The sequence below is a fragment of the Lepidochelys kempii genome, chromosome 6 (assembly GCF_965140265.1).
Source record: "Lepidochelys kempii isolate rLepKem1 chromosome 6, rLepKem1.hap2, whole genome shotgun sequence".
NCBI lineage: Eukaryota > Metazoa > Chordata > Testudines > Cheloniidae > Lepidochelys > Lepidochelys kempii.
In genome coordinates this window covers 70,357,496-70,371,846 of record NC_133261.1, presented here as the reverse complement: position 1 = coordinate 70,371,846, position 14,351 = coordinate 70,357,496, and the positions used below count along the sequence as shown (strand labels likewise).

General features: G+C 40.3%; 1 protein-coding gene across 9 annotated transcripts in view; it reads right to left on the bottom strand.

Moving 5' to 3' along the window:
• The window catches only part of ZNF106 (zinc finger protein 106), a 79,733-nt gene that overhangs the window by 40,163 nt on the left and 25,219 nt on the right, over positions 1–14,351 (bottom strand). For all 9 annotated transcript variants that reach the window (XR_012159443.1, XM_073348615.1, XM_073348614.1 and 6 more), the window contains 6 exons: positions 10,721–12,865; positions 9,095–9,740; positions 7,370–7,439; positions 5,788–5,942; positions 5,623–5,683; positions 4,896–5,264 (listed from right to left, as the gene is read on the bottom strand). Coding sequence is in view for 8 of the 9 variants with exons in the window: in XM_073348615.1 (XP_073204716.1) it covers positions 4,896–5,264; positions 5,623–5,683; positions 5,788–5,942; positions 7,370–7,439; positions 9,095–9,740; positions 10,721–12,865 (3,446 nt within the window). In the remaining variant the exon portion in view is untranslated. The remainder of the gene's footprint in view (positions 1–4,895; positions 5,265–5,622; positions 5,684–5,787; positions 5,943–7,369; positions 7,440–9,094; positions 9,741–10,720; positions 12,866–14,351) is intronic.

Below are 14,351 nucleotides of genomic sequence, written 5' to 3'. Positions count from 1 at the left end.
ATGCTGATGACATGGACACAGTCAGTACCAGCATCTCCCTCATCAGTACCAGACTCAACTGACAGCAGAGGCTGGAACCAGAGTAGATGGTACAAAGTTTCTGCCCTTCCCACTCGGAACCAGAGAAGGGTTGGAGCTGCCTGCCAATGCTGGCCCTGTACTGGTCCACACTCTTTATGGGGGAGGCAGAAGAGTCACCCCGAGACCTGGAGCAATCTCAGTTGGTCTTATGTGACCTTTTCCTTGGTGCAGTTGATGAGGAATGTCTCCTCAACCTCTTTGGAGGTGTGCCTGTTCCCAAAAGTGAAGTGGCCGCACTCAGAAAAAGAGGGTGATCGTTGGCTGCATGAGGACATTGGTACCAGATCAGGCCACATGGCCTGTTCAAGCAGGTGCTTCTTGAAGTGAAGGTCCTGGGCCACCCGCGTCCTTTTCTTGAATGATCTGCAGATCGAACTATGCTCTTTGAGATGGGCCTTGCCAAGACAAAGTGAGCACTGCATGTGGTGATTGCTGCTCGGGGTCGCTCCCCCACACAAAAGACAGTGTTTGAACCCCAGTGAGGGCATCACCAGAGGAAAAGCTACTAAAACTAACTAACATGAACATTAAACTACTAACACAAACTACATACGATAAAAAACTAGGCTAAGACTGAACTACACAGAGCTCCAGCTCCACCCATGGGTGGTGAGAAGACACTGAGGAGAGTTGGGGAAGTGCTGCCTCATATCAACAGGGGAGGGGCCAGAGCCATGAGTGCTGCCCCTCTATGGGTACTGCTAGGCAAAATATCTGACTCCAGTGCGCTGGGCATACACGCACCTAAGTGGAATACATGTCTGCATCTACCTGAAGAAACAATGTCACTGGTTATCACATACAATTCTCAAGTGGCCTGACAACAGATGAAAACATGGTGATTGTGAATCCCTATTTAAGGAATATATATAGGCTAGACATGAGGGGCATTATACATTTTGTGTTTGATTAAATTTTACAAGAAAGGGAGCATATCAATATGTACCTTTTTGGAAATCAAGGAGGGTGGGAATAAGGGTGCTACAAATACCATACATAGAGAAGGAAAAGCCAGAATGCTCTAGGGTGGAGGCAGACCCCAGTAATTTAGTAGTATTAAGACTCCTCAAAGAAGTGTTGTACAATGATGTTCAATTTATTTATGTGCCAGTGTTACTGCACATACTGCAGTTATCTAATGGATTGTGCCCACTGGAATTTGGTGAAATATGGTTAAGAACTGTTGAAAGGACTTTCTGGACACATGTAGGGATAATTATGAAAATTTAATTAGCATAGGTATGGTTAAGAAAATAATACATATTTGGTTTGTGACTGGTACAGAGATGGTCACAATCAGCAAGTAAAAGAAGGCTACGAGAATAAGTAATATTACTTAGTGTTGGAAAAATGTATGGTTCAAAAAGTAACTGATTAAATGAACAGCTGCAGTAACAAGACAAACTGTCTTAAGAAAAAAAAACCTTCCCACTGTTCTGTTGGTAAGCAAAGAGGGGGAGGAAATGAGGAAGGAAAACAACAAGGATAAACTGCTTCAAACTGGGTTTTTGCTAAAGCTAACAAGTTAGCTGAACAGTAGAGAGAACTTTCAAATGCATGGCTCTTTGTCAGACCCTACTTGATCATGCTAGAGCACACCAGGATGAGACACTTTTCCCTAGGTCTGGCCTATTTGTAAGTATACTGATCATACGCTCATGAATACTTGCTTATTGTACTGTGTGTAGTGACTGCTTATTTTTAGACAGTTAGGCATGTTTAGAGCAACTGTATAAAATACCATTTGACCTTTGGATTTAATAAAGGAATTTATGGTTAAATCAGAGTCTGCTGGTCTCCCATATTAATAATGTCAAATACTATTAATTCCAACAATCCCTATTCATGACACATGGGACAGGCTCTCGCCAGAAAGGAGAAGCTAATAGCATTACAAAAATATTTCTCTTTAGAAATCTCTTGGGAAAAAGGTAAGTTAAATCTTCTGCAACCTTCCTGAAAAGTTGACAGTTTTCAGTCAGAGACAAGATGGTACACATCTGATTCTCTGGGATGACCCTTTAAATTATTCTACTTTAAATGTGCTCCAATTGGCCACCCCAGGCTTTCTAATTTTATAATTAAGGCTTCCCTTCAGGCAATTGCTGAGAAGAGAGCATAATTATCCAATTAATGAAAAGTTATTTTTCTGAGCAATTTAAGTTATTTTTGACCACTGCTGATATACACATGCATGCTCTTAGATCCACATCTAGGCAGAACAAATATTTAAGCAAGGTTTAAACAGTTGTGACCATATCAAACGAGAACATTGGGGTGGAAGGGATGCACGCAAACTGTTAAATTCACATCCTAGATATAACTGGTAGAAACCAAGGTGCCTACTCCCATTCAACCACCCCAGCGGGGAAAAAGACCTCAACTGGTTTTATCAGTGTTCTGATTCCCAGTGTTTTTTAAACTTCTGTCACTACATATTTAACATAATTGAAAGGCTTTTTAAAATTAATGATTAATTAATTATTATTAAACAAAAGCAGTTTTCTAATTTACACTGTGAACAAAAAACTGTAGCTATTTTAAAATGGGACTTGATGAAATCAAGGTGCTTGCTATCCCTATTAGGAAACTACAGGTGTTACAAAACTTCCTAAATAGGAGGTGAAGGGAGGTTGGAGAGAGGCGCATAGCTGAGTGGAATCAACTCATCTGCATGTTAAAGAGACAAGGATGTAGAGTTGAATTTTGGGGGAATTTGGAATGCTAGATATAAATCTACAGAAAGGGGGCAAGACATCCACTGGTGAATCTCTGTAAAATGGGTTAGCTCATTGTATTTTTTCTAGTGTTGAATTCACAAGGCGGCCGTTGCTCATTTTATGCGTGTGTGATATGAAAACTGATCAGTTCTGCAAACAGAAATTAATTTGACTATCAAATACCAACCTACAGTTTAGACTAAACGTATCAAAAAAGAAAGTAGTAGGAAGCATACAACTGAATGGACGGAAGTTATGAAAACAATTCTTCTAAAGTTAAATGTAAGCATTGCAAAGAGTTAAGTAGCAAGATTCATGCTCATCTCAAAAAGGTAGAAAAATTAGTTTAATCCAATTCTTTAACTTCAACTGTGCCACTAAACAAGCCATTGAACTCATAATAGAAGCACGGAGTTTGACAATTCTGCAAGAGAGACATCATGACATTGCAGCTACAGCAATCACTTAAGTCTCTGTCCCATACCCTCCAGCAGCTCCTCAACATCAGCTTCATGCAGGAGCAGTCCTCTGTTCATCTTTGATGCCCCGCAAAATGCCAAAATCATGAACTGCTTAAGCCATTAAAAATGGAAAGGCAAATACTTAACTTGATAAGGCAGTTGGCACCCTTGTTTTAGACTGAACACCACCTTCAGTGTAAAACAATGTAAGCAATTTAAACTAACAACTGCAATACTTTGCCTTGGATATATTTTTTCTATACATCTTTAGACATACAGGTCCTCTACTAAATGCTAGAAGTGAAAAAGTGAAGGAAAATATAATGAATTTAAATATATCCAGATTAATGCAACATAGGTGAACATAAATGTAATAGCTACAAGAATCCACACTAGGAAAAAATAATCTGAAACTGCATTAGACCATGGACTCTTCTGTTTTATATACAAAACTGTAAGCTTTACTTTGGACAATGTATGGTTTATGTTTGAGAAATAAATATGCTTATGAAGTACAACATATAGTATGTTTAATTTAACAAAAAAACTTGTGGTTTTTTTCTACCTTTCTTTCCCTGAGATTTCCCTAAGCTGGGAGAAGAAAGGTCAAACACTGGTTAGGTGTGTGTTTCACCCCGGTCTAGCCCAGGTAGATACCGAGGGTAAGATTTGTAGAAAAGTGCCTGCATTTCATTGGGGGAAAAATGAGTGGGATTTAGGTTCCTTGGGCTCAAATCCCTTTAAAAGTAAGCTGGAGCTCAGGAACTTTTGTGTCGCTCCTCTGTTTTAAAAATGTTATAAACAATTTATCACAGTAATTCTAGATACAACTCAAGATCTCAATTTTACAAACATGACCTTTATCCTGCTAGCACTTAAACACATGCTTAACTTTACTCATGTTAGCAGTCCCATTCATTTCAATAAGACCACTCATGCAAGTAAAATTAAGCATATATGTTGGCAGGATCAAGGCCATACAGAGAATAATGAAAAGAATTTAATACCACTCACAGTAATTCAGATTTCAAGCAATGAAAAGAGAGTAATATTAACTATGCAACCTCTGAATCTAGTTATTAAATCCCACTTACAACTCAAGAGTAATGGAGGAATTTTTTTTTTTTTAACCCCGTTAAGAAGATCCTTAATTTAGTTTGGCCAAAAGTGTGTTTAGATCTCTTGCTTAAGCAGTTTTTGCACTGTGTAGGTGGCTGCCAGTGCTGTATTGCTTCCAGTTACAATATGGACTAGAAGCAAATACAATCTCACTAGCCACCATAATACTATATTATATATACACACACCATTTTAAAGAGATGATTGCATGCAAGTTCTGGCCTTTTATTTTTTTTGTTTTGAAGCAGAAGTATAAGCCTTTAGTTTTAAAGCTGTAATATACATTTAAACCAAATCAATAAAACAAATTAAAAAAAACAACAACGTAACTTAAGTCTGTTACAAATAAAGGCCCCAATTCTGCAAGATAATTACCATGGCTGAAGTCAGTGGGGGTTCACCCATGCAGAGTAGCTTACAGGTTTGAAGCCTAAATAACTTTTACTCTTTCAACTAAGTGGTTTTCCTCATTCTCATAAAACTAGTCTTTTAAAAAGAAGATAAACAAACATACCATCCTTCTGCTGCAGTTCTGCTTGTGGAGCGCACACAGAGCCATGGAGCACAGTATTCACACTTTCTCCTCCATGCTCTGGAGACATAGGTTCTTGTTTAATTTGCATGGATGAATCAGGAACAGAGCTGGCTGTGATAGTACCAGGGGTCTGGAACACAGGTGGGGAGCTCACTCGGAGAGAGGCTCCCAAGGGAGTACCAGAAGGGGATGTATGGGAAGAGAGACATGAGGAAGTCTCCAGAAGGGGGAAGAATTGACCTGAAGGAGGAAGAGCTAGATCAGCTGTTGACATGGATCTGCTAATTCTTCTTTCATCTGAGATGCTGCAGGTGAGCTGTTCTGACCTCTCAGGAGGTTCATAGGTTTCTAGAGAAAGAAGGAGCAAATGCCCATATGTTAAAACCAAACTTCCCCAAACAGTTAACAGTTCAAGAGGAAATAAATGGAGACAAGAAGGAAAAGCTTGCAATTAAGAGTTTGCTGGGCCTACTACATGACACTCTTGAAATGCCTGGATCAGTCTGAATTAGTAGAAAGCTTTACTGTGCAACACAGGAATGGCTTAACAGAACTGGATATGGGCAACTTACTAAGTTGTACCAACCTATCCTGAACTTTCATGAGCAAATTCGAAGTTAAACTGAATACAAGATCAGCACAGAAGCTTAAGCTTAAAGAATAGAGGTCAGAATGCCAGTGCTGCAATTTCGTTACATCTCAGTACCTTGTAGCCCCTGCAGGATCTGAATTCTCTGACTCCTCAATGTGCTCATCTCCATTGTTATCTGGGGGGGGAGGGAAAAGGGAGGAGAAAAAGTGATTTAACCAGCCCTATCAAGCACAACTGAAAGCTGTTCTAGTTCAGCCAGCTCAAAAAGCCTGCAGTTACCTGCTGTTTCAATACAAGGAATCGTTGAACTTCAACATAGGCTGCCTGCAGAGCAGCCCGAGCCTGCAAGAGGCGGTCATCCACACAGTGCAGTGACTTGTTCAACTCTTCTTCTCTCAGAGAAATAGACAACAACTGGTCTACCTGAGAGCGCTCTGTAAGAGAAATAAGCACAACTTAGAGTGCAGCTCATGTTTTACAATTCATTTTAACAGGTCACTTTTGTAGAGACATCTTAGTAGACTTTTTTGTATCACAGCATCAAGCAATGAACTCATTAAATCTCATATGATGAGTTGGAAGTGTCAGTCAGTACTCCAACAGGAGGGGAAGCAGGATTGGAAGAACAGAAAGACTGTCAAAAGGCTAAAGGAGAATGCCACAGGCGAGGTATTTTTGGCCCTACTTCCCTGGAGCTTTTCTGAGAGGAAGTCTTATTTGTCCTCTAAAGGCCTCTGCAACAGGGAACAAAGCAGATGCTTCACTAGACAGGCATCAGCTGCATCTGCTTCTTAGCAAGACAGACAAAGTGGGGGAAGTCTGACTATATATCAGGATGGGGATGATGATGATTATCTGAATCCCAAAATCCTGTAAGCAGAATTGGCTACCATCTCCCTGACATAACCAAAAAAAAAAAAAAAAGCGCACCCATTTAGCCATCTCGGCTGCAGCCATATCTTGCATCTCATGGAAACTGACTTTATCTTTTGAGGAATGCGGTCGGTGAGAAGAACAAAATTTCTTGTTGGTAGGCTGCCATCATCATCATCCATTTGATGAAATCAATATTCTTTACAATCGATTTGGTCTCAACATTCATGCGAGGAAAGTCTCATCTGCTTCTTACAGTTGAGAAAATTGTGGCAAAGAAAAATTAAGTGATATGCCCCAAAAATCACACAGGACCAGGAATAGAACTCTTATATCTTGACTCCAAGTCATATGCCCTAACAAAGCCATCCTTCCTCTCTGTGAGATGGAAAATGTCATTCAGGTGTTGGAACAAGATTCCAAAGGAGCAGCAAAACGTTTTACAAAATATTTCTTAATTTATCTTTTCCTAGCACTCAGCCCAGTAACACTTTTACTTCATTACACATTATATACAAAAGAAATATTTGAAAAGCTTCAAAAGTAGATCATAGGTCACACTTAAGAATGTGTGAGAGCAAGAAGAGACTAAGGAAGCCATCTTACACAATGAGGTGGAGTAGAACAAGAATACTCTCACTTTCTTGCTCTGCTCCCGACATTGCCTACCTGTCAATATCCAGTTACAGCTTGGCTGACCTCTTCACAGGCACTCTTTTGTATGCCTTTAGTGAGCACAATGTCCCAAGTCAGCCACAGGCACAGAACTGCAGTGTTCAGGATAAGTAGAGTGTCACAGGCTTTTCAGTGTTCAGCCATGGAACTGGGGGAGGTGGAGGAGGGGGAAGCGCAAACCAAAAATCACCGTGAAGAGGAGAGAAGCCTCAAACCAACTTTTGTTAACAACCAAATGTTATCAAGGCAGCTTTGGCATATACTCATAACCTCTTCATGCTGTGTCCTCCCACACACACCTGGTATCACTCACCTTTTTTGCCTTTAATTTTCCTTCTTTTATTCTTTGTTTCTAGACTTGGGATTTCAGGAGACGATCCCTCCTAAAAGTTATAAATAGAAAAGTTCATTCATTAAAGTTAGAACAATATAATTAAAACTTAAGTCTACATTCTACAAAAGTCTAGGGCTACAATAAGAATTTAAATATCTACTGTGTCTTTCCCAGGCAAGTCTAGATTATAGCCAGAGGAGAGAACATATGCAGATGAATTTTGTTATAACACCATTCACTCATACTTTGTTGCCTCTTCTCTCAAGAATAAAAATAAGTTTCCTGCTTCCCCCGGAGACAATGAAATACTACAGCAGACAGCGCTCTGGGTACTCAGTTGCCAAGTCGAACAAGTAGACTTGGCCAAGATGTGCTCCTTCATGTCTGTCTAATGTCGTTTGCTGTGATAAGATCATGAATGAGGAAATAAGACTAGTTATAATCTAGAAAGGGATAAATACCATGCTAAATAAAGTTTCAAAATGAAAGAGGGACATACACAGAAAGAGAGTCATTAGGTCCAAGACAGACAAGATTACTGAAGCACATGGTGTTAAAAAAAAAAAAGTTTTTCAGCTATTTTTTTTCCTCTGTGGTATAATTTTAAAGATAACCCTTACTACAAAAGTGCATTTCTCTTTTTAAATGTTCAACCATAAAACCAGGCATTACCAGAAAACCGATTGTTCCATGGTTGCTTAACATTCCTAGTAGGTCCTGAAACATGATAAGCATTCTATTGAAGACACTCATTTCCAGAGGCAGGAGGCCAAGTCTAGACATTCTGGGCAGTGGCAGTTTTCTGGGCAGTGGCAGTTTTCTAGTCTTTAAACCACAAGAAATCTTAAAAAGAGCTAGAAGTATCATGAAGGCATCTTCCATTCCACCTTGTCTAATTTATTTATTTTTTTTAAGTCAGTTAAAACACACTCTGAATCTAAGACGACAAAAAATATTTGCAATTATGTAGTACTGGATATCTATCCTGGGTCAAACCACCACAAAGGTCCTGTGAACACAATCCTTTCAGTACAGATACTGTACAGAGGGAAACAAGATATGCCAAGAATCAGTGTGTTTGTCCTGGCCAATATTAGAGTTTGCCTATAAATATACAGTAACTCCTCACCTAACATTATAGTTATGTTCCTGAAAAATGCTACTTTAACTGAAATGATGTTAAGCAAATCCAATTTCCCCATAAGAATTAATGTAAATTGGGGGGGGGGGGGTTGCCCTGCTCCGCCCAGTGCTCCTGTCGGAGAGCGGGGTCAGGGCATGGGGGCTTACCCCTGCTGGTGCTCCTGTTGGGTAGTGGGCTTGCCTGCTCCCCAGCTGGAATGCCAGGCAGGTGGAGTGGGGTAAGCCCACATGCCCTGACCCCAATCTTGGCAGCGGTCCCAGAGTGGCCAGAGGAACCACGGGCCCCCCAGTGCTCCCTCCCGCCCCAGCAGTGGCTAGAGTGGCTATGGGCCCCCCAAGGCTCCCTCCCACCCCGGCAGCAGCACCTGCTCTTAAGATTCAATCAGGGGTAGTTATGGTATAAGTCATTGACAGATCATGAGCCATAATTTTTTGTTTCTTGCCTGTGACCTGACCATGACTTATTAAAAATACCAATGATTAAATCCCAAACTTAATGACAACCAACAAGAGAAACTTTTCTATTGCTAATATCCTGAAGATATGCAGAACTACACTTACTCCAGTTGCTCTTCTTTTCTTTCCAATTCCCTGGTTGTCATTCTGCTCAGTACCAGATGTACAGCTGCTGTCTGTAGCAGCATCTACAGAGTTTGATCCTGCAAGCACTGAAGCGCCATTTGAAGCCAAAATGTTTCCTTCCCCTATGAGCTCTAATGCATTTTTGTTTTCAAGAAGTGATATTCTACATTCTGGGCTCTCCTGATCTTGTTTTGTGGTAAATACTGTGAAGCTTGTAACATCAGAGGGAGTATGTAGGCTGTGTCTCCTTCCATTGATGGTAGTTTCAGTTCTTTCAGACATGAATGGTGATGAGGGGAGAGAGGATGTCTCTTGTTTGAAGTCAGCCACATTATTAGCATTTGTTTTATATACAGGTGCTATAAAATGTGAATGGCAGACTGGAATGATTTGCTTTTGCTCACTTTCCTTTGTTATGGCTTGGTCACTGAAGAAGCCATAAACAGAAGTAGTCCTGTCCACAACAACACTGCTTTCAGAGAGGCTGCGTTTCCTAGCTGATCCAGATGCTGCCATGGAAATCCCTTCCCACTGGAACCCTTCTAGGCCAGACAGCTCAGGTTCTTCACCCAAATCAAGACCTTCCTGTTCGTTCTGAACAAGGGGTACCATCTCTATGCCAAACCTAAAAACAAACAAAAAACACTGTAAATGTATAACAGCAGAAGACAGGCAAGGGGGGGGGGGGGGGAAATCTGTCTTAAATATATAGCTAGGTATACACGAATGGACTAAAAGATAACACTAGTGTTGTGCTGCCTTTTGTGTAACCTAAAAAGGAAGGACCCTCAGCTGCATAACTTCACTATTGAGATAGTGCTTAGCCATGCTATTATTTTTAAACACAAATGCAGGATTTTCATCAGCTCTAGGGTAAAGTGAAGGTCAATTTGGCCCTCTTAGTTTGAAGTCAGAAACCTGTACAGAAGTTCTTGTCAGAGTTGTAATGAAGCACACTACCCTCTTACACAGGGTAGATCTGAAACAGAATTTTAAAACACAGAAGTAAACCTACTATAGTTTTCAGACAGTCATTACAGAATTACCTGCTTCTACGACTGATGAGACAATAAGATGTTGTGTTTACAAGACAGACTGAAAATACTTGTCTCCACATTAAGCTTAAAGACAGTTTCAATGTATAAGATACTGAGAATAACTATCTGGATATTTTTTTAAAATGTACAAATTGCTAATAATTAAAAAAAAGTAAATTACTACAGCAAGGGATGCATTCAACTTGCCTGTGACAATTTAAGTACTTCTCAGTATTTGATCTCATGCAAAAAAATCAAGTAATGGTCTTGCAATATATTTAAAGTATTGTTCATATTATACCTATACATTTTTGTAGTTAACAGAACTTTAAAATAAAACCTAATGCTCCCAGTGTCATATGCATTGAATTGTTAGTCACAAACTATGATCAGAATCAATTTCGTGTGTGTGTGTGTGTGTGTGTGTGTGTGTATGTATGTGTGTCTTTATAGACAGACAAATATGGTATGGTAGAATTCATCTCTGCAGTTCTTCAGAAGTCAGTCTTTAGAGTCTTGTGACTCAAATATACTAAGATCCAGGTTTGAAAGTTAAAAGGTTACAAACCTTGGTAAACCCTTGCCAAGTTCCTGTTTCTTCTTTGTTACTTGCTGGATAACTTGTTCCCAGTTTATGTTTCTTCGGGATGCACTAAGAATCTGCCTCAGGGTTGGTTTAAGTCCAGACTCCTTCTCAGTCTCATTCTTTCGATGACCACTAACATTTCGAATACGCCGTGCATTGTTGAGGTTGGGCTCAGGAAGATGTGCCCCAACTTTACTCTTCAAACTGATATGTCGTGTCAGATCTCTTTGAAGGGAAGCAGGGAGGCCAAGTTTACTTAATTCAGGAAGAAGAGGGCCTGAAGGTTGGCCACCACCTCCTTTTTGCAGTTCATGATCTAAACTGTTTTCAAAGCCTTCCATATCAAAATGATGATTTGATTTGATTGGATCTTCACCTTTCCCTTCCTGAGAGGTTTTCAGCTCATCACTTAAACTGTGTTGAAGGCCTGATGGGCTCACTGACTCCATTTGAGATTCAGAATCTTTTTGCTCATCAGTTATAATACTTGAATTGGGAGGTTTGCCTGATGCTTCTGTGTCACCTTCCTTTCTGGTGCTAGCATGTTCACACTCCTGAGGGTCACATGGTGAACAAGTATTGATGAAAGGACTTAGCTTTTCAACCCTTGCTTCAGCCTTTTCACACTCTTCACTTACATCCTCCAATGTATCAACTCTAGGCTCATTAGTCTTTGAAGAACCTTTCCTGTGTTCCTCTATATTCCGACCACCACTTAGATTACTCTCTGCATCTCTGTATGAACTTAAGTAAGGATTTTGCAGAGAAAGATTGGATTGCAACTCTTCTTTGGCTTTTCTCAGTTCTTCACTTAGGCTATCAATAGGCTGTCTCTGATTTCTGTCAAGCACATCTCTGCTGTCTCTTAAGCTACAAGCACTGCGCAACCTGGATACATAAGAAGAGGAACGATTAGTTTCTAAGTTTAGTGCATTCGAATGGTTCTGGAGTTCTCCAGGGCAGGAAGATAATAGAAGCTTGACATTTTTCAAGAGATTCTTTGGGTCTTGCTTTTGGGAAGATAACTTCATGTCTGGAATAACCAGGAGTGGGGATTTCAGTGATGGCATCCTGTTACTTCTGCCCTCCTCTTGGTCAGGTCTTCCTCCACTGGGGCAGTCTGCCTTCACCTTGCAAAATTCAAGGTGGTCAGCAGTGGCCTTGTTACAGGGGTGGTTTAAAAGGGTCTCTTCCCACGTTATGAGTTTTGGGAGGCTTGTAGTATCTATTTCAAGATCCATTCCTTTCATGGATGTCTCGAGAAAAGGTAGAGATACAGAATTTTTTCTCTCTGAAGTTTTAGGAACATTCTCTTCAGACCATGCATGCTGGTCTGTGGCTTTCTGAGACGGGTAAGGAGTCCATCGATGAATTTTATCTTTGGAAGTGCTGCCACTCTTTCCATTCATCTTGGACATTTTACTCTCTGGTTGTTCAGAAATACCGAAATCCAGTGCCCCCACTGAAGGGAGTTTATCACTAGTAAAATCCAATTGGTCATTCGCCTGCCACTGCCGTGTATACCTTTCCTGGTTATATTTAATGGGTTTTTTTTTCCATGCAACACTCCCATCTTCTGTGTGGGAACTAGGATTTGCAGTCCTATTTTTTCCCAGTGGATATGTGTCCCCTGTGCCACCAAAATTCCAGCCATTTGCACCCTGAGGATTGGATTTCCAGTTTCTTACAGAGTTTTTAGAATGCCAAATAGAAAAGTCACCTGTTCCTTCAGAACGCCAGTTGGAATTTCTTCCTTTGACATCTTGATACCAGTTTGACACTTCTCCTCCTCCTTTCGGATGCCAAACACCTCCAGAATTCCCATGGTTATCATGTTGACCTGAAAGGCCTGCAGAACCATTCTGATGCCATCCCGAGCATCCCCTGGGACCACTGAGGTGCCTGTCTGCATTAGGGTTCTTTACAGAATGTGCGAATTTGCCTTGCCTAGGATTCATAAAGCCATTGTTTTCCCATTTCCAGTCCTTCTGAGATGGGCCTTGATGGTGCCACAAGGATGAATCATAAGTTTCTCTGTCTTTATAAGCAGCTCTTTCTTCTCGCCTTCTCTGTGGTCTCCTATTATTGGGTTCTTTTTCTTGGTTTCGACAGCAAGCTTCAACTTGCCTAGAAGACATAAGGAAATATGTCTGTTCAGTGACTGAAGAGTATATCCCAAACTATCCCAGCTTTGTAAAAGAGGTAACAAGCCTCAAACTATTCAAAATGATCTAAAAATCTGCCAGAATAAATCTACACACATTAAGCCTTAGATGTAAAGCAGGCTGGTAGGTAACAATACCGCCACAGACTAGCAACTTCAGGTCGTTTGGCAGGACACTGGTTTCCCAAACTACTAATATCTGGAAGTGGCTATGCACTTTGCCTCTGGGGCACAAAATATATAATTCTTACTGCTTGTCTAATCCATTCTAGCAATGATGTCTGCTTAAGACAGCCAACTTCTTTTGTTTTTTCCACAAAGCCTGCATAGAGTGAAAACACTGACAATACTTCTCCAAAAAGCCCTTGCACATCTATTGGGTACAGTTAAAAAACAAAACAAACAAGCCAAAAAAAAAAATCTTTAAACAAACAATTTTACATTAAGACCACATATGAAAAATGGCAAAATAAATCAGTATTGTAAGTGTCATCAAGTTATTAAAAAAAAAAAGTTTCATTCACATAAGGCCCCTCCAAACAGTCAGTTATGCTGTCATGTGGATCATTTACTTATTTGTATTACATCATCACCTACATGCTTCAACCAAGATTGAGGTCACATTGTGCTAAGCACAGTATAAACAAGAAAGATTTTAAGCACTTCAGGGAAGGGACAGAGGAAGAAGGGAAAAAAAAGATGCAGCATGGCCTCTGATTTTGGTTTGGGCCTTTAGGAGCTACTGTAATATAAATACAAAATACAAGGCATGCAATGGTTAGCAAGTTTCAGGTTAGTTTCATTTGGGGGGGGGGGGGCGGAGACAGGACTGCGGGAGTGTATTTTTCCCATTTGTAAATGCACACAAATTTGATGTATTGTGGTGTAAATATGGGTTCAGGAGGAAATGCAGGAAGTGATGAGTCAACAGGAAGAAAGAAAGGTGCAAAGGCATTGATGGGAGGTCAAATGGGACACTTTCCCTGGCATTTCAAGAGTCACAATTTATTAATAGGCAGAAAAAGCTGTAAGACTACTTTGGTAGGTTACAAAAATAGCTACCAATACTTAACCAAGTTGCTTGCAGAAAAGATGACGTAAGATAGAAAACTTCTTCCTTTCAAGTCCCATCACATGGCATTCTCAACCTATACCGTGCTATTTAATCTGTAATTAATTGGATTTATCATCTTTTGGGATCGGATTGGGGAAAAAGGAGGTGGCCCTCTCCAAACCTTCACCCTTCGGTGGTACCAAAAACAAGACAGCACTCAGATTGCCCAGATCATAAACACGATTATACCTCTCTCTTATGTACTCTGATCAGCAGTGACCTATTTTATAAGGTGGAGATTTAAATCATCATCATCATCATCATCAGACTTCGTGGTCCAAACACCTCTGAAATAAATGGGACCAACTGACGTGTGTCAGTATTATTGTTTCATG